The 24,812-nt window shown below is 39.2% G+C and overlaps 1 protein-coding gene across 2 annotated transcripts; it reads left to right on the top strand.

Moving 5' to 3' along the window:
• The first annotated feature begins 307 nt into the window (after window positions 1-307).
• Window positions 308-24,812, top strand: LOC132294465 (CLP protease regulatory subunit CLPX2, mitochondrial). 2 transcript variants are annotated; one of them, XM_059792335.1, is made up of 15 exons: window positions 308-1,179; window positions 1,632-1,693; window positions 2,241-2,341; window positions 2,515-2,598; window positions 16,351-16,397; window positions 18,514-18,588; window positions 18,669-18,746; window positions 19,057-19,113; window positions 21,179-21,249; window positions 21,358-21,457; window positions 21,590-21,694; window positions 22,628-22,690; window positions 22,822-22,944; window positions 23,526-23,684; window positions 24,559-24,812. In XM_059792335.1, exons 1-15 carry the CDS (start codon window positions 430-432, stop codon window positions 24,631-24,633), a joined length of 1,950 nt encoding a protein of 649 aa, XP_059648318.1. In that variant the 5' UTR covers window positions 308-429; the 3' UTR covers window positions 24,634-24,812. The 2 variants fall into 2 exon arrangements, with proteins under 2 accessions (XP_059648318.1, XP_059648319.1); XM_059792336.1 differs by lacking the exon at window positions 18,514-18,588.

Here is a 24,812-nt window from a genome sequence, read left to right as displayed (position 1 = left end):
ATCAGGTTATAATTTATCCAAAATGGTCACAGAATCACACATGGTCTGAAACTGTCTTTTAGACAAAACTAACCCAGCAAAGTTTAGACATTTACCTTAATTGAAAATTTTTATTGTTTCCCATCCAAGGAAGACCTTGAAGGTTGTAAGTATTTGAGTGGGAGAGGATGTATAATTGTAAGTATTTGAGTGGGAGAGGATGTATAATTGTAAGTATTCATTACTATTCAATGCTTTTCAAGTACTTGAAACTTGAAGGTTGTATTTGTAATTTGCCACAAAACTCGAGTTCATACGAGCGCTTGGAAGGCCGACTGCCTGATTGCCCAGTTTCGCTGTGTTCATTGTTCTTTATTATACACACACATACACACACATAGATGCACACGGAGCAACATATATTCTGAATTCGAAGAAGAAGAAGAAGAAATGTCTGCGATATTCAGATGGAAGACAAAACTCAGACACATTACCTGCAGTATTACATCCATGTCCCTATCAAAAACCTCTTCTTCTCTCTACCATTTGTCAGTTAAACCACCACTCACACTCTTACCCTACTCGCACAGTCACCGCCAATCGATTCTAGGGCTAGGGTTTCAGGAGAGGCACAAATGGGATGGAAGTTCCGACGAGTACGATCACATTCGCGCCGAAGTGAACTGCCCTCGGTGTTCCAAGCTCATGAACGTCCTCTTCTCGAACCGTCCGTTGTCAATCACTGGTGGAGAGACGGGTATATACCAAGCCCTCAATCTCTGCCCTAATTGCAGGACCGCCTTCTATTTCAGGCCGTTGAAGTTGGTTCCGTTGCAGGGGAGTTTCATAGAGATTGGTAGGGTTAAAGGGAAGGAGGAAGATGGAAATGTTTGCACAGATGGTGACGAAAATAGGAAAATAGGAGCCAAGATTAGGGAGAAATTGAGGTCGTACGGTAGGGATACGGTGGAGGATTTCCCAACGCCCGCGAGTCCAATTGGGGCTGAGATGCGCACGCCGGTGGCGTCGGATGCTGTGGTGCGGACGGGGAGTGGTGGGTCGGGTGGTAGTGGTGGTGATGGGTGTTCTAGAGAGAGAAATGGTTGGGGCGGGTCGAATATGGGGAAGGACTTACCCACTCCGAAGGAGATATGCAAGGGACTCGATGAGTTTGTCATTGGGCAAGAAAGAGCTAAAAAGGTTTGAATTTCGCTTCATTAATGGTGAATTTTTGTAATTTTTTTGACAAGAACAGGATGACGGGTTTGAGGAATGCAATTATTGCACAAATTTTGATTTAATCTTGTTAAATCCTACTCAAGATTTTGATTGAAATGGTGTCATTTCTCCAATGGAGAGAGGTTCAAATTTTTGTAACTTAACGAAGATATTGTAGTTCAATTCTAATTAAGATGTGAGCGTTTTATTGCACACATTGTAGTTAGAAGTTAATTGCATGCTGTTTATTGATATGCATTTCTACAATGAACCAGGGCTATTCTAAGATTATAATTCCTTATGTCTTTCTTTGTATCTCTGGAATTTTCATTAATAATTGTGCAAATGGAGTTTAGTTTGTCATTGATTATTGTATTTGTGCATTTCTTAGAGTTTCAGAATTTTTGGTTGAAACAATTTGCTTTCCATGGCAGGTGCTTTCTGTGGCAGTTTACAACCACTACAAAAGAATACATCATGCTGCCTTGCATAAAGAGTGAGTTCCCAATGGGTGTTTCAGCCAATTTTAGGTGCAGTTGTTATTACGATTGAATATAGATATAAACTTCCTATTAAAATTAGAGAAGTGGTATCGAATTAGTACCAAAACGGCAAAACCAATGCTATAAAATGATTTTTTATGTTTGTTTTTTGTTTTTGTTTTTTGTGTTCAATATAAAGTATAAACCTTTTTATTAAAATTAGAAATTAGGTACCGAATAGTTGGTACCAAGTTTTTTATTTATGTACATTACTTGTTAAACATTTCATTTCCAAGTACTTGATATTTTTGCATGATATTTCCTGACTAAAAGTTATTGTATAAGTTTAACCATGTTTATGATGCATCGTATGATAACAATACACAGTATGAAAAATGCAAGAAAAAGACATTTAACTGAACATATGATTTATGAACTATGCCTCTACATTTTAATTTTGTGGTTCATACTAATTACTCTCTTTTTTGTTCCTTAGTCGATAGTGCATTCAAAGTGATTGATATACGTGGTTGTGACTACCACTGTTGATTTCAATACCAGGTCAGGTGCCGAATTTTGCAAGGCTGATGTTGAAAATGATGATAATGATTTTGTTGAGCTAGAAAAGAGCAATGTGCTGCTGATGGGTCCAACAGGCTCAGGTATGATGGGTTAATTTCTAATTACACACGATTGTTGTTGAATGTAGTGCAAAAGCTTTGTCTTGCATTCGAATTACAATTCACCATTTCTTGTGGCTGTACTGTGAGATCCAGCTATGCATGTAAGGACTTTTATTCTGACTCATACATTTTAACTTCTACTGCAAGGACAGGGAAGACATTACTCGCCAAAACACTAGCTCGCGTGGTTAATGTGCCTTTTGTTATTGCAGATGCAACGGCATTAACACAGGCAGGTTTGAGCTAGTTAGTGCTTTACAATATTTATGATTCACAGGTTTATTCTATTGGTTCTCTACTTTTGTTCTATGTTGAAAGAGATGCCTTTTAGTGTTGTATTAGTTCTTGCTATCAATATATCAGAAAGGTGATGGAAATATTGATAATTTTGAACTGCAACTGAGAAGTGAGGACCGGGACTGTTTACATAGATCTAAAGTACTGGTACACATGGCTCATTTTAGTCCGGTTAGTGCTATCAAACCTAAAATTGTATCACCCAGGTAGTTCTCACGGTGACAACCCAAAACAAATACCAGACAAAAGGATTGAGAAGTATAATAATACTAAGACCTGTAAACTTGGTTTGTTCGGTTCATTTCTCCATTCTCAAGTTGATATGAAAATTTCAAAAGATCATCTATATCAACCGCCATAGTGACTAAATACAGTGAGCTTAACTCCATTAAGTAACCCAATTTTCAGGGTGTAGTCCATCTAGATAAGTGTCCCAATGTGTTCGTGTATGAGAGACAGGGTTAGGCACGTTTTATGGAAGAAGAAATGTATATCTATATATTTAGAACATTATTTGTCATTCTTTTTAATAACACTCCATTTTTTTCTTAGTGTGGTTTGGGTGTCCTCATCGACCCTCGAGTTTACTGAGATAACAATCCTTTTTCTTTTAGATTTTCTAAGAACCTTACTTTTTATTTTTATGTTTTTTTATATTAAAATGCATTGTCCTATTCCACTTATATTGGTTTTTTATTATAAATCTCGTACTGATTCTTTTAACATCTTATTTTCAAATAATTCTTACTTTCTTCGTTCTAAAAACTGGTACCTAGTTCTTGGATTTCGAACCTCTTTTCTTTTTCTTGATTGTGCTTTCTTATATACACCTCTAATATAGTATGCTTTTGGTTCATGTCAAGCATCTATTGGAATAACCTTAAAAAGTTGTGTTAGTTGATCTACTAATTCGGAAAATATCAATCTAGTTTTGTTCAATCCACTTTTTTTTTTTTGATAAGTAAAATGTATAAAAGGCGTTCAAAAGGGGAACGCGTCCCAAGCTATACAAAAAACTGAAACTATGATCTCAAGGAACCCACAAAGTCCACAATATCCTCAATGGAGGAACAATCCCTCCCCCAACCCCAACAAAAAAGAGTACAAATAATAGAGAATTTCAACCCCCAATGGAGGCCTCCTTCCCATCAAAAGATCTTCTATTCCGCTCTTTCCAAATGCTCCACCAAACACAAAAGGGGGTTACCCTCCGGAAGACTCTCGCCTGAGCTCCCACCCATTGGCCCCTCTAAATATCCAGCAAATCCCGAGATGTCCGAGGCATAACCCAATGAATACCAAACAAATCAAAAATGAGACTCCAACAATCATGAGCCACAGGACAATGCAGCAACAGGTGATCCACTGACTCCCCATTCAACTTACAAAGACCCCACCGATTAACAATAATATGTCTTCGTTTCCTCAAGTTATCCAAAGTCAAAATCTTGCTCCAAGTTACAGTCCACATGAAAAAGGCCACCCTAAGAGGCGCCTTAGACAACCACACTGTCTTCCACGGGAAGGAAGCGCCAGGAAAACTAGAAAGGCATACAAAAAAAGACCGGACCTGGAACATCCCCTGAGAAGAGTGCACCCAAAACAGGGAGTGAACACCGGTGCCCTCCACCTCCTGTCTATACAAGAGAGCCAACAAGCCAGTGACATCATCCAACTCCCAATCCTGAAAAGATCGCCGGAATCGCACATCCCAAGATAACCTCCCGCTATCAAGGCGATAGCAGTTAGCAACCATAGTATGTTTGTCAACAGCAATCCTGAACAGCGTTGGAAACAAAAGAGCCAGAGGCTTATCCGTGCACCAGGGATCCTCCCAAAACCGGACAAACCTTCCATCCCGAACTTTGAATCTAACATGTTTGGAAAACTCGTCCCATCCTTTTCCAATGGCCCTCCACACCCCTACTCCACTAGCAGACCTGACTGGCCTAGCTGACCACCCCCCTCTCTCCTCCCTAAAGCGACAGGAAATAACCCTTCTCCATAATCTATGCCTTTCACTGCCGAATCTCCAAAGCCACTTACCAAGGAGAGCACTGTTAAAGGGGGCCAATCTCCTAATCCCAAGTCCGCCCAACTGAAGAGGCCTGCGCACCTGCTCCCACCTGACAAGATGATACTTAAACTCCTCTCCACGACCCTCCCAAAGGAAGTTACGTTGCAACATCTCCAGACGGCCAACAACCGAGGCTGGAACCCGAAAGAGCGAAAGAAAATACGTTGGAAGGCTTGACAAGACGCTTTTCACTAGCGTAACTTTACCACCCTTGGAGAGATATTGCTTTTTCCAACCAGCTAATCTTCTTTCAACCCCAACTTCCCACCCTCTTGGCCGAGTCCCCCAGCGGCAAATCCAAATACGAGATAGGGAAACGTTGTGTCCCACACCCTAAAGCAGCGGCCAGAGTATCCACCTCCTGAACCTCCCCCACAGGGACAAGCACACTCTTGCCCACGTTGACTTTCAAAACAGAGACAGCCTGAAAGCAAACTAAGACACATCTCAGATACCTCAACTGGGACACCTCTGCCTCACAAAAAACAACAGTGTCATCCGCAAAGAGCAAGTGAGAAATCTCCATTTGCTGAACGGGGTCGGGACCGTTCTTGAAACCCCTGATAAAACCCAAATCCACCGCCCTTCTCATCAACCTACTAAGAGCCTCCATAACAATAATAAAAAGGAACGGGGAGAGAGGGTCCCCCTGCCTCAGACCGCGAGAGCTACCGAAGAACCCCGCGGGGGACCCATTCACCAACACCGAAAACCTGACAGTGGAAACACATGAAACAATCCATTTCCTCCATCTTTCACCAAATCCCATCCTCTCCAACAGGAAAATAGAAAATTTCAGCAGACATGATCATAAGCTTTCTCGATATCCAGCTTACAAAGAACCCCAGGAGCCCCACTACACAACCGAGAATCCACACATTCACTGGCAATAAGAGCAGAATCCAGGATCTGTCTACCCCCAATAAAAGCATTCTGGGACTCAGAAATAACTCCATCCAAGACCTCCCTCAAACGGAAAGTAAGGACTTTTGCGATGAGCTTGTAAATGCATCCAATCAAACTGATTGGTCGAAAATCCTTAATGTGAGAAGCACCAACCTTCTTAGGAATAAGAGCAATAAAAGATGCGTTCACTTTAAAAGTTATAAATTCTCATCTCTCTTTCCAAAAATAGATATCCACTATATATACGATTTCAATTTTTAGTTTTGTTCAGGTACCTAGATTTGAACCACTTGTGGTTGTTTTCCTAATTTCACATTTGACCAAAGCGATCTCATAGGAGAACCAGACTGAAGTCACTGAACCGAACCATGGGCAGGTTTACTAATGAATATGCAACCTTGATTTTAGGTTGAGGTTGTGGCATTAGGTTACCATTGAACCATGGGCAGGTTTACTAGTGAATATGCAACCTTAATTTTAGGTTGAGGTTGTGGCATTAGGTTACCAATAAAACCAAAGAGACAATTTGTTTAGTGACTTCAGTCTGGTTCTCCTATGAGATCGCTTAGGTCAAGTGTGAAATTAGGAAAACAACCACGAGTGGTTCAAATCTAGGTCGGACAGTTGGTTTACCCGAACAAAACTGAAAATTGAAATCATATATATAGTGGATATCTATTTTTGGGCAGGTTTACTAGTGAATATGCAACCTTAATTTTAGGTTGAGGTTGTGGCATTAGATTACCATTAAAACCAAAGAGACAATTTGGGAAAAACTAAGTTTATACAATTAAAACCAAAGAAACAATTTGCGAAAAACTAAGTTTATGACTTGGTTAATAATTAATAGTGATATTTTGATTGCATGCTTAAATGAGTTGACCTTGAAAACGAGGTGCAAGATTGATTGGTTGGTTAGCTGAGTGATTGACCCCGTATGCTCGTCCTAATGTGAACCTTGGGCTTACCTCTTGATTACTTAACCTGGGTTGATCTAAGGTGTATTGTCCTGTTTGGATATGGTAAGGGGTTGGGCTGTTTTTTTAATTTAATTAGTGAAAAATATATTAGAAAAACGTTCAAAAGGGGAACGCGTCCCTAATACACAAAAACGAAAGAACAAAAGCCAAACCTACAGACCAATAGAGTCCAATAGAACAAAAAAATCATCAATCGAGGAGCAAGCGCTGCCTCTAACATAACAAAAAAGAGAGCGAAGAATAAGAGACTTAAGGTTTGCAAGAGACGATTCCTTTCCTTCAAAATTTCTGTTATTTCTCTCTCTCCAAATACACCACCAAACATATTGTGGGGCAACCTTCCAAAAATCACAAGCATGACCAGTAATAGGGCATCTTCTCCAAGCGTTAATTAATTGGAAAGAGTGTTTAGGCATTACCCACTAAACTCCAAAAATACTAAATATGAGATTCCAACAATCAGATGCAACAGGACAATGCATAAGAAGATGGTCCACGGACTCACCATCAGTTTTACAGAGACAGTACCATTTAACAATGGTATTACCTCTCTTACGCAGATTATCAAGGATTTTAGACCCATTAGTCTGATCGGGTGCATTTACAAGATCATTGCAAAAGTCCTTGCCTTTATATTGAGGGAGGTCCTGGATGGAGTTTTCTCTGAGTCTCAGAATGCTTTCGTTGGGGGTAGACAGATTCTGGATTCCGCTCTTATTGCTAGCGAATGTGTGGATTCTAGACTTCGTAGTGGGACTCCTGGTGTTCTGTGCAAGTTGGATATTGAGAAAGCTTATGATCATGTTTGCTGGAATTTCCTGTTCTATCTGTTGGAGAGGATGGGTTTTGGTGAGAGATGGAGGAAGTGGATTGTTTCTTGTGTTTCCACTGTCAGGTTTTCGGTGTTGGTGAATGGCTCTCCTTCGGGGTTCTTTGGCAGTTCTCGTGGGTTGAGACAGGGGGATCCTATCTCCCCTTTTCTTTTTATTATTGTTATGGAGGCCCTTAGCAGGCTGATGAGAAGGGCGGTGGATTTGGGTTTTCTTAGGGGTTTCAAGATTGGCCCTGAATCAGTTCAGAAGTTGGAGATCTCTCATTTACTTTTTGCGGATGACACTATTGTTTTTTGTGAGGCTGATATTTCCCAGTTGAGGTATCTGAGATGTGTTTTGGTTTGTTTCCAAGCTGTTTCTGGTTTGAAAGTTAACGTGGGAAAGAGTGTGATTGTTCCTGTGGGGGACGTTCAGGAGGTGGACACTCTGGCTGCTGTTCTAGGATGTGGGACGCAACGCTTTCCCATCTCGTACTTGGGTTTGCCGCTGGGGGACTCGGCTAGGAGGGTGGGAAGTTGGAACCCGGTGATTGAGCGGGTCGAGAGAAGATTAGCGGGTTGGAAAAAACAATATCTGTCAAAGGGCGGTAAAGTTACGTTAGTGAAGAGCACTTTGTCAAGCCTTCCAACGTACTTTCTTTCGCTTTTTCGTATTCCAGCCTCTATTGTTGGAAGACTAGAAATGCTCCAACGTAATTTCCTTTGGGGGGGTCGCGGAGAAGAGTTCAAGTATCATCTTGTCAAATGGGAACAGGTTTGCAGGCCTATTCGGTTGGGAGGGCTTGGAATTAGGAGATTGGCCCTTTTCAATTGTGCTCTTCTTGGTAAGTGGCTTTGGAGATTTGGTAAGGAAAGACATAGATTATGGAGAAGGGTTATCTCATGTCGCTTTGGGGAGGAGAGAGGAGGGTGGTCAGTTAGACCAGTCAGGTCTGTTAGCGGAGTGGGGGTGTGGAGGGCCATTGGTAAGGGGTGGGATGCCTTTTCCAAACATATTAGATTCAGAGTTCGGGATGGAAGAACTGTTCGGATTTGGGAGGATCCATGGTGTGATGATAGGTCTTTGGCCCTATTGTTTCCCAGGCTTTTTAGGATTGCTGTTGACAAACATGCAATGGTTGCTGACTACTATCGCCTTGATAGTGGAAGGTTGTCTTGGGATGTGCGTTTCCGGCGAGCTTTTCAGGATTGGGAGCTGGATGATGTCACTGGGTTTTTGGCTCTTCTTTACGGACAGGAGGTGGAGGGGTCTGAGGCTGATTCCTTGATTTGGGTGCCTTCTTCTCAGGGGATGTTCCAGGTCCGGTCCTTTTTTGTGTGCCTTTCTGGTTTTCATGGTACCTCATTCCCATGGAAGACGGTGTGGAGGTCTAAGGCGCCTCTTAGGGTGGCCTTTTTTGTGTGGACTGCAGCTTGGAGTAAGATTTTGACTTTGGACAACTTGAGGAAGCGAAGGCATATCATTGTTAATAGGTGTTGTCTTTGCAAGATTAATGGGGAGTCGGTGGATCATCTTTTGTTGCACTGTCCTGTGGCTCATGATTGTTGGAGTTTGATGATTGGCCTGTTTGGTATTCATTGGGTCATGCCTCGGTCTTCTTGGGAGTTGTTAGATATGTGAAGGGGCCAATGGGTGGGGGCTCAGGTCAGAGTTTTTTGGAGGGTGATCCTTTTTTGTATTTGGTGGAGCCTTTGGAGAGAGCGTAATGGAAGATCTTTTGAGGGAAAGGAATCCTCCATTGGGGTGTTAAAATTTTCTATCATTTGTAATTTGTTTTGTTGGGGTCAGGGGAGAGACTACTCCTCTCTTGAGGAAATTGTTGATTTTATGAGCTCTTTGAATTCATAGGCTCCGTTTTGTCTTTGTATAGTTTGGGTCGCGTTCCCCTTTTGAACGCTTTTAATACAATTTACTTATCAAAAAAAAAAAAATTAGACAAACACAAGAACATGAATCGAACTTCGTATCTACCATGAAGAGAGGGGGTCCACAAAATGTCATCACAACCTTTGCCAACATCCTTCTGTCTATACAACAGGTTCAAAAAGACGCAAACTTCTGCTATATCCAAATCCTGAAAAGAACGCCTAAAACGCACATCCCATGTAACTCCACTATTATCAAGATGATAACAGTCAATTACATAAGCATGCTTATTCTCGGCAATGCAAAAGAGACGAGGAAAAGAAAGAGACAACAACTGATCACAACACCATAAGTCTTCCCAAAATCTAACATTCATACCATTATGAACCTTGAACCGAATATGGGTGGAAAACACATCCCAACCTTTCCGAATGAACTTCCAAACGCAAACGCCCCCGGTAATAGAAACAAGACGAGAGGACCAACCTCCACTTTCCTCACCAAAACGACAAGGGATAACTTTTCTCCATTGTCGATGACGCTCTTTACCGAACCTCCATAACCATTTCCCCAATAAGGCTCTATTAAAAGGGACCAACTTCCGAATTCCTAAACCGGCAAACTTCAAAGGTTTGCAAACCTGCTCTCAATTAACAAGATGATACTTAAACTCCTCTCCTTTACCACCCCAAAGAAAATCTCTTTGAATTTTTTCGATCCGTTCAGCAATAGAGCACGGGATTTGAAGCAGAGATAAGAAATATGTGGGAAGGGACGAGAGGGTGCTCTTAATAAGAGTGACCTTCTCCCCTTTCGAAAGATACTGTTTTTTCCACCCTGCCAATTTTTTTTCGTACCTGTTAATCACCGGATCCCAAGTCCCCACTATCCTGGAGGAGATTCCCAAAGGTAATCCCAGATAAGGGAGTGGAAAAGCACCCACTCCACACCCAAGAACAACAGCTAAGGAGGAAATATCAGAGACATCCCCCACTGGGACAAGCACACTCTTTCCAACATTAATCTTAAGAGCAAACACTGCTTGGAAGCATATAAGAATGCACCTCAAATACCTGAGTTGGGAAACATTAGCATCACAGAAAACCAAGGTATCATCTGTAAACAACAAATGGGATATCTCAATCTGGTTAGCGACATCTCTACCAACAGTGAACCTCTTTATGTAACCCAGATCCTCTGTCCTTTTCATTAATCTACTCAATCTCTCCATGACAATAAGGAAAAGAAAAGACGACAAAGGATCTCCTTGTTTCAAACCAGGTGAACTCGGGAAAAAACCAGCAGGAGAGCCGTTCACAAGCACAGAGAACATAACTGACGAGATGCAAGATTCAATCCATTTTATCCATCGATCCCCAAACCCCATTCTCCGAAGCAAGTAAAGAAGAAATTTCCAATTCACGTGATCATAAGGTTTCTCGATATCAAGTTTGCATAAGACACTAGGAACTTCACTCTTCAACCTGGAGTCGACACATTCTCCTGCGATAAGAACGGAATCTAAAATCTGTCTACCACCAACAAAAGCATTTTGTGACTCTGAGATAATTCCATCCAAAACATTTCGCATTCTAAGAACAAAGACCTTGGCAATAAGCTTATACATACATCCCACTAGACTGATTAGCCGGAAGTCTTTAATGTCAGAAGTGTTACCCTTCTTAGGAATAAGAGCAATGAAAGATGCATTCAATGATTTCTCAAACGTACCATGAGAATGAAATTTTTGAAAAGTGCCCATTACCTCATTACACACCACCTCCCAGCTCTCCTTAAGCAACCGTATAGTGAATCCATCTGGCCCTGGAGCTTTATCACCATTACAACTGGATAACGCCTTAAGACCTTCCTCTTCAGAGAGCGGAACCTCAAGCATATCACTATCCAGTGTAGAAATAGCATCGAAATGCAAACCGTCAAGTTTTGGTCTCCATTCCAAAGTCTCGGTATGGAGCTGCTGATAAAAAGAAATAATACCCCCACACACCTCATCTTCTTTCCACAGCTCTGAACCATTCACATGAATACGCCCAATGTTATTGTATCTTCTATGAGCATTAGCAAGCCTGTGAAAGAATTTAGTATTGCGGTCAGCCCGAGATTTTTGACGCCACGAAATCTCCTCCAAAGTAGCAATCTCAGCAAAAGTCGCCTGACATGACACTCTTCTAGAGCGTAGAGATTCTGTTTCTTGCCCTATCTCATCAAGACGATCAAGTTTAGCAATGTCAGCCAGGACTTTATTTTTCTTCCATTCAAGATTCCCAAACACCTCTTTGTTCCACTTCTTAAGCTCAGATTTGAGAATCTGAAACTTCTTAGCAAGCACATAGCTTGTAGAGCCAGTAAACATTGCTTCCCCCCACCAGGACTGGACCTTCCCTTGGAAGTCCTTAGCTCTCAACCACATATTTTCGAAACGAAATGATGTACGTCTAGATCTCATACCTCCACAATCAAGAACTAAGGGCACATGATCAGACGTGACTCTAACCAAAGCTGCCTGAGTGACATCCGGGAACTTTTCCTCCCAATCTCCAAAAATCAGGAATCTATCACGCCTTGATAGAGTAACTGGGTCTCTGCCGCTAGACCAAGTGAAAGTTGCCCCTTCCAATGGCAAATCAATAAGAAAGTGACCATCAATAAAGTCAGAGAACTGGGTCATCTCCGAAGACCACCTCCCCCCTGTGGATCTCTCAAATGGAGACCGAACAGAATTGAAATCCCCACCTAAGCACTAAGGCAACGACCACAATTCCTTAATGTAGCTAAGTTCTTGCCAAAAAACAGGTCTATCACAATCAATAACGGGTCCATAAACGAACTGAAGTTATCATCATCCATCTGAAACACGCATGACAAAGAAAATAGCCCTTTCTAGAAATTCGTTTTGGACATCCATCTATGATCCCACATAATAAGAATGACGCCTGATGTACCAGAGGCGTTCAAGGCTTCTCAATCCACGAACTTACTTCCCCAAAGGCTTCTAATCACATCATCAGAAATAGAAACCAACTTGGTTTCTTGCAAACAAATAACATGGGCATTCCACTTCCTTAAAGCAACTTTAACCACCTTTCTTTTGTCCGGATCATTTAACCCACGGACGTTCCATGTGATAATTCGTATCTTTATTGAGAACCAAAAATAATCAGTGCCCCTCCTCCCTGCTTCCCACTTCTAGTCCTTCCCCTTTCTCTATTCACCCCATCCTTCCCTTCGTAATTGACATTGGAAATAAGGTTCTTAACCTCCTGATCTCCTTTCCGATGTGCATGTTTCCTATTTTTAACAACTTTTGTGCTTTTAAAGGTCTATGTATTATTGTTTCCTGCCACAATATCATGAAGAATGGTTTGTGTTCGATCATCATCTCCTTCCGAGGAGACACCCAAAGCTTCACTGACCTCACCAATATTTTCCAACACCCAGTCCATACCCAAATCGTTAATCGTCTCTAAGCAATCAGGGTGCACAGTTGCTAAGGGTTCCATAATGTCCACATCAGATTGATCAATATCCCAGGCAAAAGGACAGATTTGTTGAGAAGAAAGCTGATCTTCAAAGTCCTCCCCTTTGCTTTCAACATTGTTCTGATACAAGTTTAATTGCAGATTCAACTATGTTCCAGGGTCATCCGTAAAATTTGTCATCAAATCATGGGTGTAGTTCGTCCCAGTCACGGAGGGTAGACCATTTAAGCCTTTTAGAGCAACATAGAGCTTAAGTTCGTTAAGTAAAGTAAAGGCTAAATCATCTGTCAACTTAAAATGAAGGTCCCGTCCAACACAAACTGTCACCCCGTTGGAACAACCAATACTTCTGGACTTGGTCATTGAAGACAATGACTCTGTATCCCGTGGAACAATGGCTTTAGAAAAACCCTTCTTTTGATCCAAATGATCCTCCACACCACCTTCACCATTTCCCATCACCTCACACGAAGAAAGGGTAGAAGATGAGTTCTTAGAATGAGAAACAGAGGTTGAACCTGGAGAAGGAGAAGGAGAGCGTGCTACCCATTTCTGTTTTTTAGTGCGAGTCTATCGAGTACCCTGGCGACTAGCTGAAGCAACCGGCCGTCTCCACTTTTCTTTCTTAGTCCAACGCTGAAATGAAGAAGAGGAGAGAGTTTGATTTTGGGCTTGAATTTGAACCTGGGCTTGTCTCGAATCTGGTTCGTTAAGAAAGAAAAAAGAAAATGAGTTGGTTCCTTCTAAAACCCGTCTTTTAGTGTAGGCTGGCTTAGGCCCAAAATTGGGCTTGACTTGAGCCCATTCCTCCCAGACCCAAAATGACTTAACACTTTAGTTTGCCCATAACCCCTCCGGCCCAAATCAACTTTAGGCCAATCTGTGCGGCCCAGCCCAACCTCCTCACCAACCCTTGTAGATAAGGATAGGGACGAATCTGGAAGTGAGCCTCTACGAGCGCCACGTGTAAATGTATCCTTGTCAGCTGTAACGCGCGTGACCGGCACGTGTCGTTTACTTGATCTTCCTCGCACCCATCCTTCTTCCGTCATATGAGGAGAGCCGTTGCTGCCTTCAATACTCTCTGTCGAGGGAACCAACGCTGGCGCAATTTCTTCCCAGATCGTCACCTTGTAACAGAAAGTGCCATCATTAATAAACACAAATTGCGGACAGGTCGATCCTATTCTCACTGAAATCCGAACGCTTTCGGCGTCCCTTGTTTCATCAGCAACAGCTCCCACAAATCCGCCGCACAACTCCCCTACTTCAACAAATAAAGCATGACACCATAGATGAAGGGGAAGTCCAAACATCCGGATTTGTTTGAGACCTTTGTCTCTAAGAACGCCGCAACAACCAACCCTAAAAGACCACACATCGATCCGCAAGGTTGCAGATCCCCATTGACGCCGGCCTTCCTTCAACACACGTTGAACTTTGGCCTGGGAAGGAAACCTAAATAGGAGCAACGAATCAGATAAGGGAGTAACCCGCACTCCATAGGACGTGTTCCATGCTCTCGCCACCCATTCCTCCACCCGATCACATCCCCCAACTTCCTTATCAAAACGACCAACCAAGCAAGATGAGAGAACTGATTTCCTCCCTCCGACGGACTCCCCGTCGATGTACAAAGACGGCCCTCAATGTGGAACTGCCGACTTCACATCCCCTCTCAGTGAAATTCTTGGAATCCTTGCAGTTTCTAAATAAGATTTCATCGCAAACTAAAACAAAAGGACAAAGTCACTATCGCCTTAAAATCGCCCCTAGTGGGGTGAAATCGCCCATAGTGGCAGTTAATTAAGTCACGGGGTTGGGCTGTTTGAAAGGATTATTTAGTTTTGGAGTCTTGGAAGTGATGTAGAATGGATGGTGTGAATGATGTAAACCAAGAGAGAGGAAAGAAGAGAGGAGAGAAGCACTCTGCAATTCAATACTCAATATTATTCAACCATCAAAAGGTCATCAACTTAATACATATGCCTATGTATATATAGGCAATACAATGACCCTAAAGTCTAAAATAGCTGCCGCCAACATAAAAAGTCAAAAAAAATTGTTGCCATGAACCTAGTGAGACATGTAGCCATGTCTATGCTTAAAATTGGAAAGTAGTTTTGCTCATTTCCAACAAAGCTGCAAGACCACATACCTTATTTATAAGCAAACAGAACCTAATACTAATTAAAAGGAAATATCGAAAACTACTCATATTTGTTATAATTCCTAAAATATATAGAACTCTAAGACCTATCTGTCCTTGCCCATTGTCCAAGCATAGGTGAGAGTCATGTGCAACTTGTGTGTACGAGTAATGCCCTGATCTCCATCAGGAAGAAGTTAAATAACTGCTCTAATAATCGTTTCTTAACTTACTAAGATACTTTCCATCTTTGCTATAATTTGGAAGTTATGACCTAGATAATGGAAAGGAATTCTTTGCGAAGGGATGGTGGACCTATGTAGGTGTCATCTTCTCAATGGAGGGAGGTGTTCGAGCTAAAACAATGAAGATGCATTGGGAAATCTCCATAGCTTCTTGCTAAACAAAGTTTGGATGTAAATTTGTTGTTTAACTTGAGGCCATTGGAGTTCAGTTAGATTCTTGAAGTGTGAAGAGTATAATTGGTTCTTATGGAAATTATTATGATTTAGGAAAGGAACTATTATGACTGATGCAAAGGTTACTAGTCAAAAGATTTGTGCTATTTTAGGATGATGGAGAAACAATGGAGCACAAAATAGTTTAAACATCCATCTACGCTAGCAGTTTGTTCTGGTTCCACATATATCATTTCCATAGTTTGGTTTAGTTCCTACTGGTAGGAGTTTAAACACCATGGTTCAGACTCATAAATTCCCTAGGAATATCTATTTGCTTTATTTAGGCAGCTGAAGGACAGGAACCTTGGAATGAAGCAATCGGTGTGACACCATTGTAGTGGTTAAAAGGGTCAACACTGCTTCAGTTTATAAAACTGTTACTTCTTCAAGTTTGTTGGTTGCAAAGTGTTAAGCTTGTAGAAAAGTGATACTGTTTATGATTGATTTCCTTTTTGTATCTTAGAGTATGCTCTTTTTTTCACAATTTCTCTCTCTTTCTTTTTCACCCTTCCTTTCTTAGTTGTTTGCAAAAATATTCTTTTCGTTCTTTATAAGTTTAAGCATAAATGATTTCATTGATTGCCATGATTTACCAAAGACATTAAAAAAAAAAAAAAAAAAAAATAAATCCTTCTAGGGGCATTCTTAGTTACTCTTCTAGTTGCTGTCAATTTGTAGAAGTTCCATTTGATACTAAGGGATACCCTTACTCTATTTTCATTATAAATGGCAGGATCCTTGTACAAGTCTCTCTGGACTACTGTTTTTTATGCATGCAAATATGATTTTGGCTTCTTTCAATTGCCATAATACACTATTACTGCATATTGTCTTGAATATCTTCCGATGTAGAGTTGATAAACATTTTCTCTAGCTTGGATGAATGGCACTGACTCTCTATCCGCTCTCTCTCAGGCAGGTTATGTTGGAGAAGATGTGGAATCCATATTGTCCAAACTACTTACGGTATGGTCATTTTCATTCCATGTGTCTGATATACAAATGTGCAGAGTAATCTTGATAGATTTGAATCTATATGAAGTTTGGTATGTTAATATATCAATGTGAAAGAGATATGATTAATATCTATGGAGTTTGGTTGTGTGAATGTATCATGTGAAAGAAATAATCTTTTTACTAACCAGTAAAATAAGAATAAGCCAATGAAATGCAGAACTGCCGATGCCTGAATGCTTAGCTACAATTTCTTCAAACCTAAAAGGCTGACTTGTGACTGTGAAGGGTGTGGACCCGTTTCCCCATTGCAAAGATCTATATTTTCAATTCAGTTCCTTTCTACTATACAAATCTTTTATCATTACCAATATAGGAAATAGGCACTAAATAAGACTGAGGATTTCTTATAATTTGGATTTCAGATACCCCCTAGGGGATCCAAGTTAGTTCACCCGAAGAACATATGTGTCGAAAATATCTTGATCTGTTGAAGTGTGGATAAATACATGAAAGAAGTATCTTGTTCGGGCTTGGCCTTTAGGTCATTGTATCTCAATTTACATCCTCAAGAGCTTTTATAATTCAATATTTTAATTTGTTGCTTCTGAGATGGCTTGTGATGTTTTGTTTCTTATGGCTCCTGTTTTATGTTTTTTTTTCCCTGTTCTTGCTCTCCCATGCTTCTTTATGTCTAATAGCCACCTCTTAGATTTATAAGTTGATGTATGGAAGAGTGAGATGCCTAATTGACGTGTAGATGTATATTGTGTCGCATATACTCCTTTTTTCTTGTTGTTGTTGTTGTTGATGATGATGTGTGAATATGCATATGCATATGCCGATACACACACCCATTAGTTGAGCTTTTACATTCAATTGGGCCCACCCCAAATTTAATAGGGGTGCATATACATCCAGTCTGTTTCCTGCATATAACTTCTCCTGACTATTTTTTGTCACAAATCCCAAGTTTTTTGCAATTGGTGGTTTGAGGAATCTTATAGGTTCATGTTACTGACCTCATATAATAGGTACTACAGCGATAATACTAATATTTCGTTGTCGTGTTGTCTCTGGTCCGCACCCGCCAGACACTACTTGATATGGAAGGCGGATTTCGGAATGGGTTGACCTATAAAATATGTTATATTGTTTATACATAAATGTCAAAATATTATTTACGAATTTTCACATTTTAAATGAATGGCAAGCATATGAATGTTGAAAGAACATATTTGTTTAATCATGTTTATGAAACATTTTGCTTAATATGTCCATAAGTAATTTTAATACTCCCTCCGTTCCATAATAAGTCCTTTTGGGACTCCTACTTTGAAAACTATGTCATCTGCTTCTCATGTTTTACCAGTTCCAAGGGCAACATCCGATGAGGTGCATGCATGGGGGCTTGACACCACGGACTATATCGACCCCTAAAGAAGCTAGAGCAAGGCCTAATTGAAAACGAATCAAATTATTGATTGTGTCATAAAGACCCTTAGGTCCATGTACCAATCGTCCCCCAGGGGAATATGTGCATCTAAAAGTTCTTTCATACTGTGCCCAATCCTGAAGTTAACTAACCCGACAAAATCTGGACATTTGCCGTATTGATTTGAGATTTTTTTTCAAAAGCTATGGACAATTTGGGAAAATTAACATCTCAAAAGGAAAGTGGACGCTTATTTTGGGACATCCTAAAAGCATGGCATCTAGTATCGGATGGAGGGAGTAGCAGCCTTTATCTTTTCTATCAATTTATGGCGTCTTGGGAATTTGATTGTGAGTTCAGGTCCTCTTGATTGATTTTATATAAATTCAATTCACTGATATTCTAATGTAAATAGTTTAATGTCTTTGCATAATGCTATTGCCCTTGTGCAGTTGTGCTTATGAGCCTTCTGTCCAACTTTATCTTACATCTTGTCAGCTAGGAGCTCTATTTCATGCATGCAGTTATCTGTCTTCTCATTATTTGTTAAAAAAATTAGTTTTTTCCATGTGTAATAATGGTTTAGCGTTTTGTGCCACTTCTTTCTGCCTGCATTCTCCACCTATATATATATATATATATATATATGTATGTATGTATGTATGAATTTTGATTGTTTTTGTTGGCCTTTAGGTTGCTGAGTTTAATGTGGAAGCAGCTCAGCAAGGGATTGTGTACATCGATGAAGTTGATAAGATAACTAAGAAGGTTGTTCTTAGGTTATGGATTGAGCAATGTAATATTTCTATGTCTGATTTATTTTTATTCTCTTTGAAATTTTTGTTCAGGCTGAGAGCTTAAATATCGGCAGAGATGTATCTGGAGAGGGTGTTCAACAGGCATTGCTGAAAATGTTGGAAGGAACCGTGAGTGCATTAGCTTTATAGCCTTTTCTGTTTAATTTTGATCAAGTCTTTCCAGCCATGCATCTGAGGTGTTATGCTGCTTCCAGTGGTTCAGCTTTATTTTTATGTTTAATTGTTTTCATACTGGTTAATGTTTGAATACTCGAACCCTCACCTGCCTTTGGGGAGGAGGGGTTATACTCACTTGGGACAGTGGTCCAGTGGTTTAATTGTTTCCGTACTTATTCGTCTATAGATCTGATAATGTCAAATTTGATGCTTTAAACATCATCATCTGTTGGTTATTTATTTTGTTTATTTTCTTGTTCAGATAGTTAATGTTCCTGATAATAGAGCTCGAAGGCATCCTCGTGGTGATAGCATTCAGGTATCCTGAGCCTTATACACTATTTCTGTCTTTTTTCTTTTCACTCTTTGCCTTCCAAGTGATTGTTTCTTGTATTTATGTAATAAGTATAATTTTATTTTTTATTTATATATCGTCACTGATAAGTATCATTCTACGCTTGTGTTGGTCATTGAATTCTATGCATTGCCTCAAATTGATACTCAAATTCTGTTGTTACAGTTGTTCTTCCTCATTAACTCATTGGAATTATTAATGATTTCGCCTCTTTTCTATTTGTATAATTTGTAAAAATATTAAGGTCATGTAACAGTTAGGTCAAATGGTTGTACAGATTCTTGCGATCACTAGTATAAATGTTCACTGTATATGCCATTCTTGTAGATTTTTTGTTATGGATTTTGCTTTTGTAGACAATTCTTGTGAAATTGTGAACTAACTAGGTAGGGATGTTTGAAGGGACTAAATAGAACAAACAGACGGCCATAAATGGAAAAAAGAGATTGTAGTTAGTGTTCCATCTTCCTGTCCTTTCCCTATCTAGCCTCAACCATAAGTGAAGTTAGTCTTTCATTATTATGACTTTTGGCATTAAGTGTTTTACCAGGGTAGTGGGTGTCTTAAAACAAGTTTGGAACAGTATCCCTTCTATTTCCCACCCGAGTTATCCCTTCCAGAATAACTGATGAGTGATGACTGTTACCTAATTTGTCTCTTCTTTTCAGAAATGTCAATGGATGTTTTTCCTAAAATGTTTCTCTCTATTTTTTCCTCAAAAAAGAGAAATATTAAGAATAGACATGGTCAAAATTTTGACTCAGACTTGACAGTCGAATACGTTTTGAGATCAATGGAGCCTTGAATAACCATGCAAAAAACTAATTGTTGAATTAAACCAAAATGAGTAAAAACTATCTAATAGTAGAAAAACGCTCATATGTTAAATCATCAGCAGAAGGCTATGGAATTTTACCAAATATTGGCATTTTGAAGAACAAAATTTCAGTTTCACTTAAATTTAGAAAGATTGAGAGTTCTGAACTTTGTGCTCCTACTGCTGTGAATTCTCCCAAATTTGTGCCTTTTACTGGCCAAATTTCCCAACAAAAGTTGATATGCTGTATTGGTCTTTTTATAAATTCAAGCACTCCACTTCCCTAATGCAAGAGGTATCAGCACCTGGTAATGAGGCATAAACCTTCTGAGTCTGGAGTTTCTCTTAGAGTAATCACCGTTATTTTCTCAAAACGACCTGCACTAGAACAGGAAACACTAGATGTTCATTTCTTTTAGAATTAAAATCAATGAGTCAAACAAGAGGTTGGTTCGAGTCGCCATACCCGTTACACGTTTTTGATAAATTACTGAGGAATATTAATGGATATAAAAAACTGGAAGTGCTATGGCAATTGACTTTTAGAAGAACATGAGTGTAAAAGGAAATTGGAAATAGAAAAGTGAGCACAAAGAATAGAGATTTTATGGAAGTTGAGATATATTATACTTAACAGAGCTCTAAAATTGGATTATTTATAGATGTTGGACTCATTTATTTGCATCGTCAAAATGAGACGAAATAAGCTGGAAATTCATTTATTTCAAAATGCTGATGAGTAAGCTGAATTCGAACTCTCTTTTCAACATTTATTTCAACATTGAACAATGGAGCATTCTTATCTTAATGTCTTTCTTGGAATAGTTTAACATTACTGCTGACACTAGACTGCATTTTATCATTCTTAAAGAGAGAATATTTCATAGATTTGACTTCTGTGAACTAGTATTTTTAATATATATATATATATTTTTTCCTTTTGATAAATACTCTCTTAATGCTTGATCAAAGCATACACTGAACCATTTTCTCTAATGCTTCTCTTTGAGGCACACCCAGGGGTGGATTTTCTCCACTGCCTCTGAAAATAATAATCTTTTAGTTCTACCAAGAAACACGAGATGGTTGTTTGTACCTAACATAAAGCATGGAAGAACAAGTGTTCCCTATTGCTTGTACCTTTCATCACTATTTTCATATAGGATCGTTATTCTTTTATTCATCTTCTTATTTTGATGAGATGATTGTCAGATAGATACAAAAAATATCCTTTTTATATGTGGTGGAGCTTTTGTTGATTTGGAAAAGACCATCTCAGAAAGGTAATTTAATTATTCTTTAATGTTGTTTGATTTCAGAAATGATTTACTAAAGATAACTTCTTTGGCTATGGGATTGAAAAGTTCGAACTCTTCATTACTTTGTCACAGACGACAGGATTCTTCTATCGGTTTCGGAGCACCAGTTCGTGCAAATATGAGACTTGGCAGACTAACTAATGCTGTAGTGACGTCATCGTTATTGGAATCTGTGAGAACTTAAACGTATCATGGCTATATGCAGATTTTGCTCATTATTCTATATTCAGTTTTTTTCTAATATAAGGTTTTAGATTCCAAATTCCCTGAAAAGGTTGCCTGAAAGTTGCTTTTGGTATTTCAGGTAGAAAGTGGTGATCTTATTGCATATGGCCTCATACCTGAATTTGTAGGAAGATTTCCTATTTTAGTGAGTCTTTCTGCTCTAAACGAGGATCAACTTGTTCAGGTGTGTTCATATATTTATCATATTTATTTGAGTGCCTTTTTTCCTCTACTTATATATATAAATATATATTGTTTTTGTTCCTCCTGATGGTGTGTCGGTAAACACGGGGGGGCTTGTTTTGCTGTATAGTGATGGGTGGCAGTTCTTGTCCTGCACCTGCAGTTTTAGAAGAAAATTGATGATTATTCTGGACATGAGTGCGTTGCCTTGTTGGCTTGATACTAGTCAATTCAATAAAGTATTTTCCCAACTATTTGGAGTTCGTTACATGAATATGTTTTTGTCATTACATTCGATATAATTAAAATTGTATAGTTCATTCTATTATATCTTTTCTTACTATCTCAATCCTGTTAGTTGTTCTGTCTTCTCCTTCCCTTGACCTTCAATATGGATCACATTACTGTAGTCTTTCTCGCTGGTGCATCTGTTTGTTTTTCCCCAAGTGTGGCCTAAACTTATTAATCTAGTTCTCTCATTCCGTTTTGAGCAAGTGTTACTTCGATTGTCTCATGAATGTGTTAGTTTTATTTTTTATTTATTATATCCATTCTTGTCTTGCCAATTGCCGAGGGTCCATATCAACATTTGCATTGGATTAAGTCCACTTTATGAATATGTTGTTTTTTAGCCAACCAACATTCTGTTTCATTTCTTATTATATCCATTTTATTGCTGCACATGCATCTCAACCTTCACATTTTGCTACATTTATTTATGAATATTAAGTTTTTTAGTCATCCAATGAGTGGATCCTACAAGTAATACTGCCTTCTTGAACTGATCTTCATATAAGTATATTAATTCCTGTGATGCTTACGCATCACTGAGCAATAGTAGTAGAGTCGTAATTGGAAAAGAAAATTTTCTAATTTTACAGATTTCTGTTTTACTCGGTCACAAAAAGGTTAACAAATTTTTTGGTATTATTAGGTCCTCACGGAGCCCAAAAATGCTCTTGGTAAACAGTACAAGAAAATGTTCAGCATGAACAATGTAAGCTTTTGATTTACTGTATGTCCCGGTCAGGAAATACTGTACTCTTATTTTCCTTTTGTAGAAAGTCTCTAACATTCCATGCAGATGAGGTGGACCTCTTTGTGGTAAAATGTTCTATAATGTGGCAGGTCAATTTACATTTCACGGATATTGCACTGAGGTTAATTGCAAAGAAAGCAATGTCAAAGAACACTGGTGCCCGAGGTTTAAGAACCATATTAGAAAATATACTTACAGAAGCCATGTTTGAGGTATACTGTTGGATCCAATTTCTGGCAAATTATTATAATGGAAGTACAAGTCTGCCTTCTCATTTCAGTAAGCTCGTCTGCAATCACAATTACCAGGATGTTGCCAGTCACATTGAACCTACATAACAGTATGGAGGGGCATTATATTCATAAACTCACAGTTGATCCACCTAACACCCCTCATGTTGTGAAAATTCTAGTTTGTTCTCGGGTACTGATGTTTGTGGCAATCCACTTCCTTGAGTTCAAATTTTCCCTGCAGGCGTGTTCATCTTCATCACGTTCTGACCTTAATATTTTTCCTTGGGTGTATGGTGAAACATGTGAGGGGAAAAGGAGGGTTATAACTGCCAGACCTAGGCATGAGCAATTAGAATTTGTGTTAGGTAACTGGTAGCTAGCATAGAACTTTCATCATATGTCTGGTGAAGCAATGATGGTGCCCCTCTTCACTTTCTTGTGACAAGCAGAGATTGGTGACAAGCTGGCAATTGCTGATTGACAGGAACTGAACCCTATCATCTTTAGTCCTTAGATACTTCCCTTGTGGACCATCATAACTTCATTTGCACTGTGCACAGATTCCTGATGCCAAAACAGGACAAAATACCATAGATGCAGTTTTGGTTGATGAAGAGGCTGTAGGAACGGTGGACACAGCAGGATGCGGAGCAAAAATTCTCAGTGGTGATGATATATCTGACCCGCCTTTCCACATAAGAAATTTTAAAGATCCCATTGTATGTTCTCTTATTCCTTATTTTGTCAAGACTTTCTCATTCAATCTTTTTTTCCAATTTGAGGCATTTTATTTTGTTTTTCGTTTTCACTTTTCACCATCTTTTCTAGGACCTGGTAGAAATTGAAGTGATAATCCAAACTTAAATATTTTCTTTAAATTTTGGGAGAATACTTAAAAAAAAAAAAAAAAAAAAAAAAAAATTATACAGGAAGAAAATGAAATGAAAGGGGCTTTGAGAATCAGAATGAATTTCATCAATAACACTTGAGCCTAACTTGAGCATGCTTATAGGACATGCTTGTGGTCAGTTGTTCTATAGTTCATGAAGTTGGGATGCACCTCAATGAACGTATCATCATTTTGGTTATTTAAAGCCTACATAGGGGGCCGTGATAGACTGAAAGTTAATATTGTGGCATCTTTTTAGACAAACCAAGTAGGTAGGTTCCGGTGTTAAAAATATGATGTAGTTCCAATTCCCTGAGGAAAGTTCCGACATACCTTCATACCATAGAGCACCAATAGACCTGTCATTGAGAGGGAGATCATTAAGGCCTTACTGTGTAGTTGTTACTAAGGGTGTTATTGAATTCGTGTGGAAACATACACAGTAGCTGATACAAACAATCTATGTAGCATGTATAAAACCATTGTTTATATGTTTCTTTTATTTTTTTTAAAAAGAACTGATACCATTATTCTGTTTTAATTTCATTGATATTTGATTTAGATTGGTTCAACTTTTTTATTCAGAATGATTATGTTTGTAATTTGGCTGGGATGGATTTGTGATTTTGAATTAGGCAAAGGGAGTTGTGTAATTTCAATTGCCTCCTGATTTTTTGTGTTGTGTGTTCGGCCTTGGTTTGCAGGAAAAAGGCATGGCTGCTGATGGGGCGTTAGAAGAAGAAGACTTAGAGCTCTCATCAAGAGCCATTTGCCTGTGAACTTAGTTTTTTGGCATTTGTAAAGTCTCGTAATAATATTTATTATAGTTGTGAAATAACCAAGTCTATTTGGGATTAGTGTTTTTGAAAAGTGTTTCCTTTTTCCTCATAAAAAGAAAAAAGAAAAAAGAAAAAGAATATGATATGTATAAAAAGCATTTGGGGGAGCATTTCCATCA

This window comes from Cornus florida, unplaced genomic scaffold, assembly GCF_030987335.1.
Source record: "Cornus florida cultivar Cherokee Brave unplaced genomic scaffold, ASM3098733v1 CherokeeBrave_3.0.0_Hap2_Chr02, whole genome shotgun sequence".
NCBI lineage: Eukaryota > Viridiplantae > Streptophyta > Magnoliopsida > Cornales > Cornaceae > Cornus > Cornus florida.
The sequence above is the reverse complement of the archived record's forward strand: the minus strand, read 5'-3'. Positions and strand labels throughout refer to the sequence as shown.

Excerpts from the sequence above, each read along its gene's own strand:
- LOC132294465 (XM_059792335.1), top strand. The coding sequence starts at position 430 with ATGTCTGCGATATTCAGATGGAAGACAAAACTCAGACACATTACCTGC. Across the intron at positions 21,250-21,357 it reads GAAAAGACCATCTCAGAAAG|ACGACAGGATTCTTCTATCG; the intron begins GTAATTTAATTA and ends ACTTTGTCACAG. Across the intron at positions 21,458-21,589 it reads CGTCATCGTTATTGGAATCT|GTAGAAAGTGGTGATCTTAT; the intron begins GTGAGAACTTAA and ends TTGGTATTTCAG.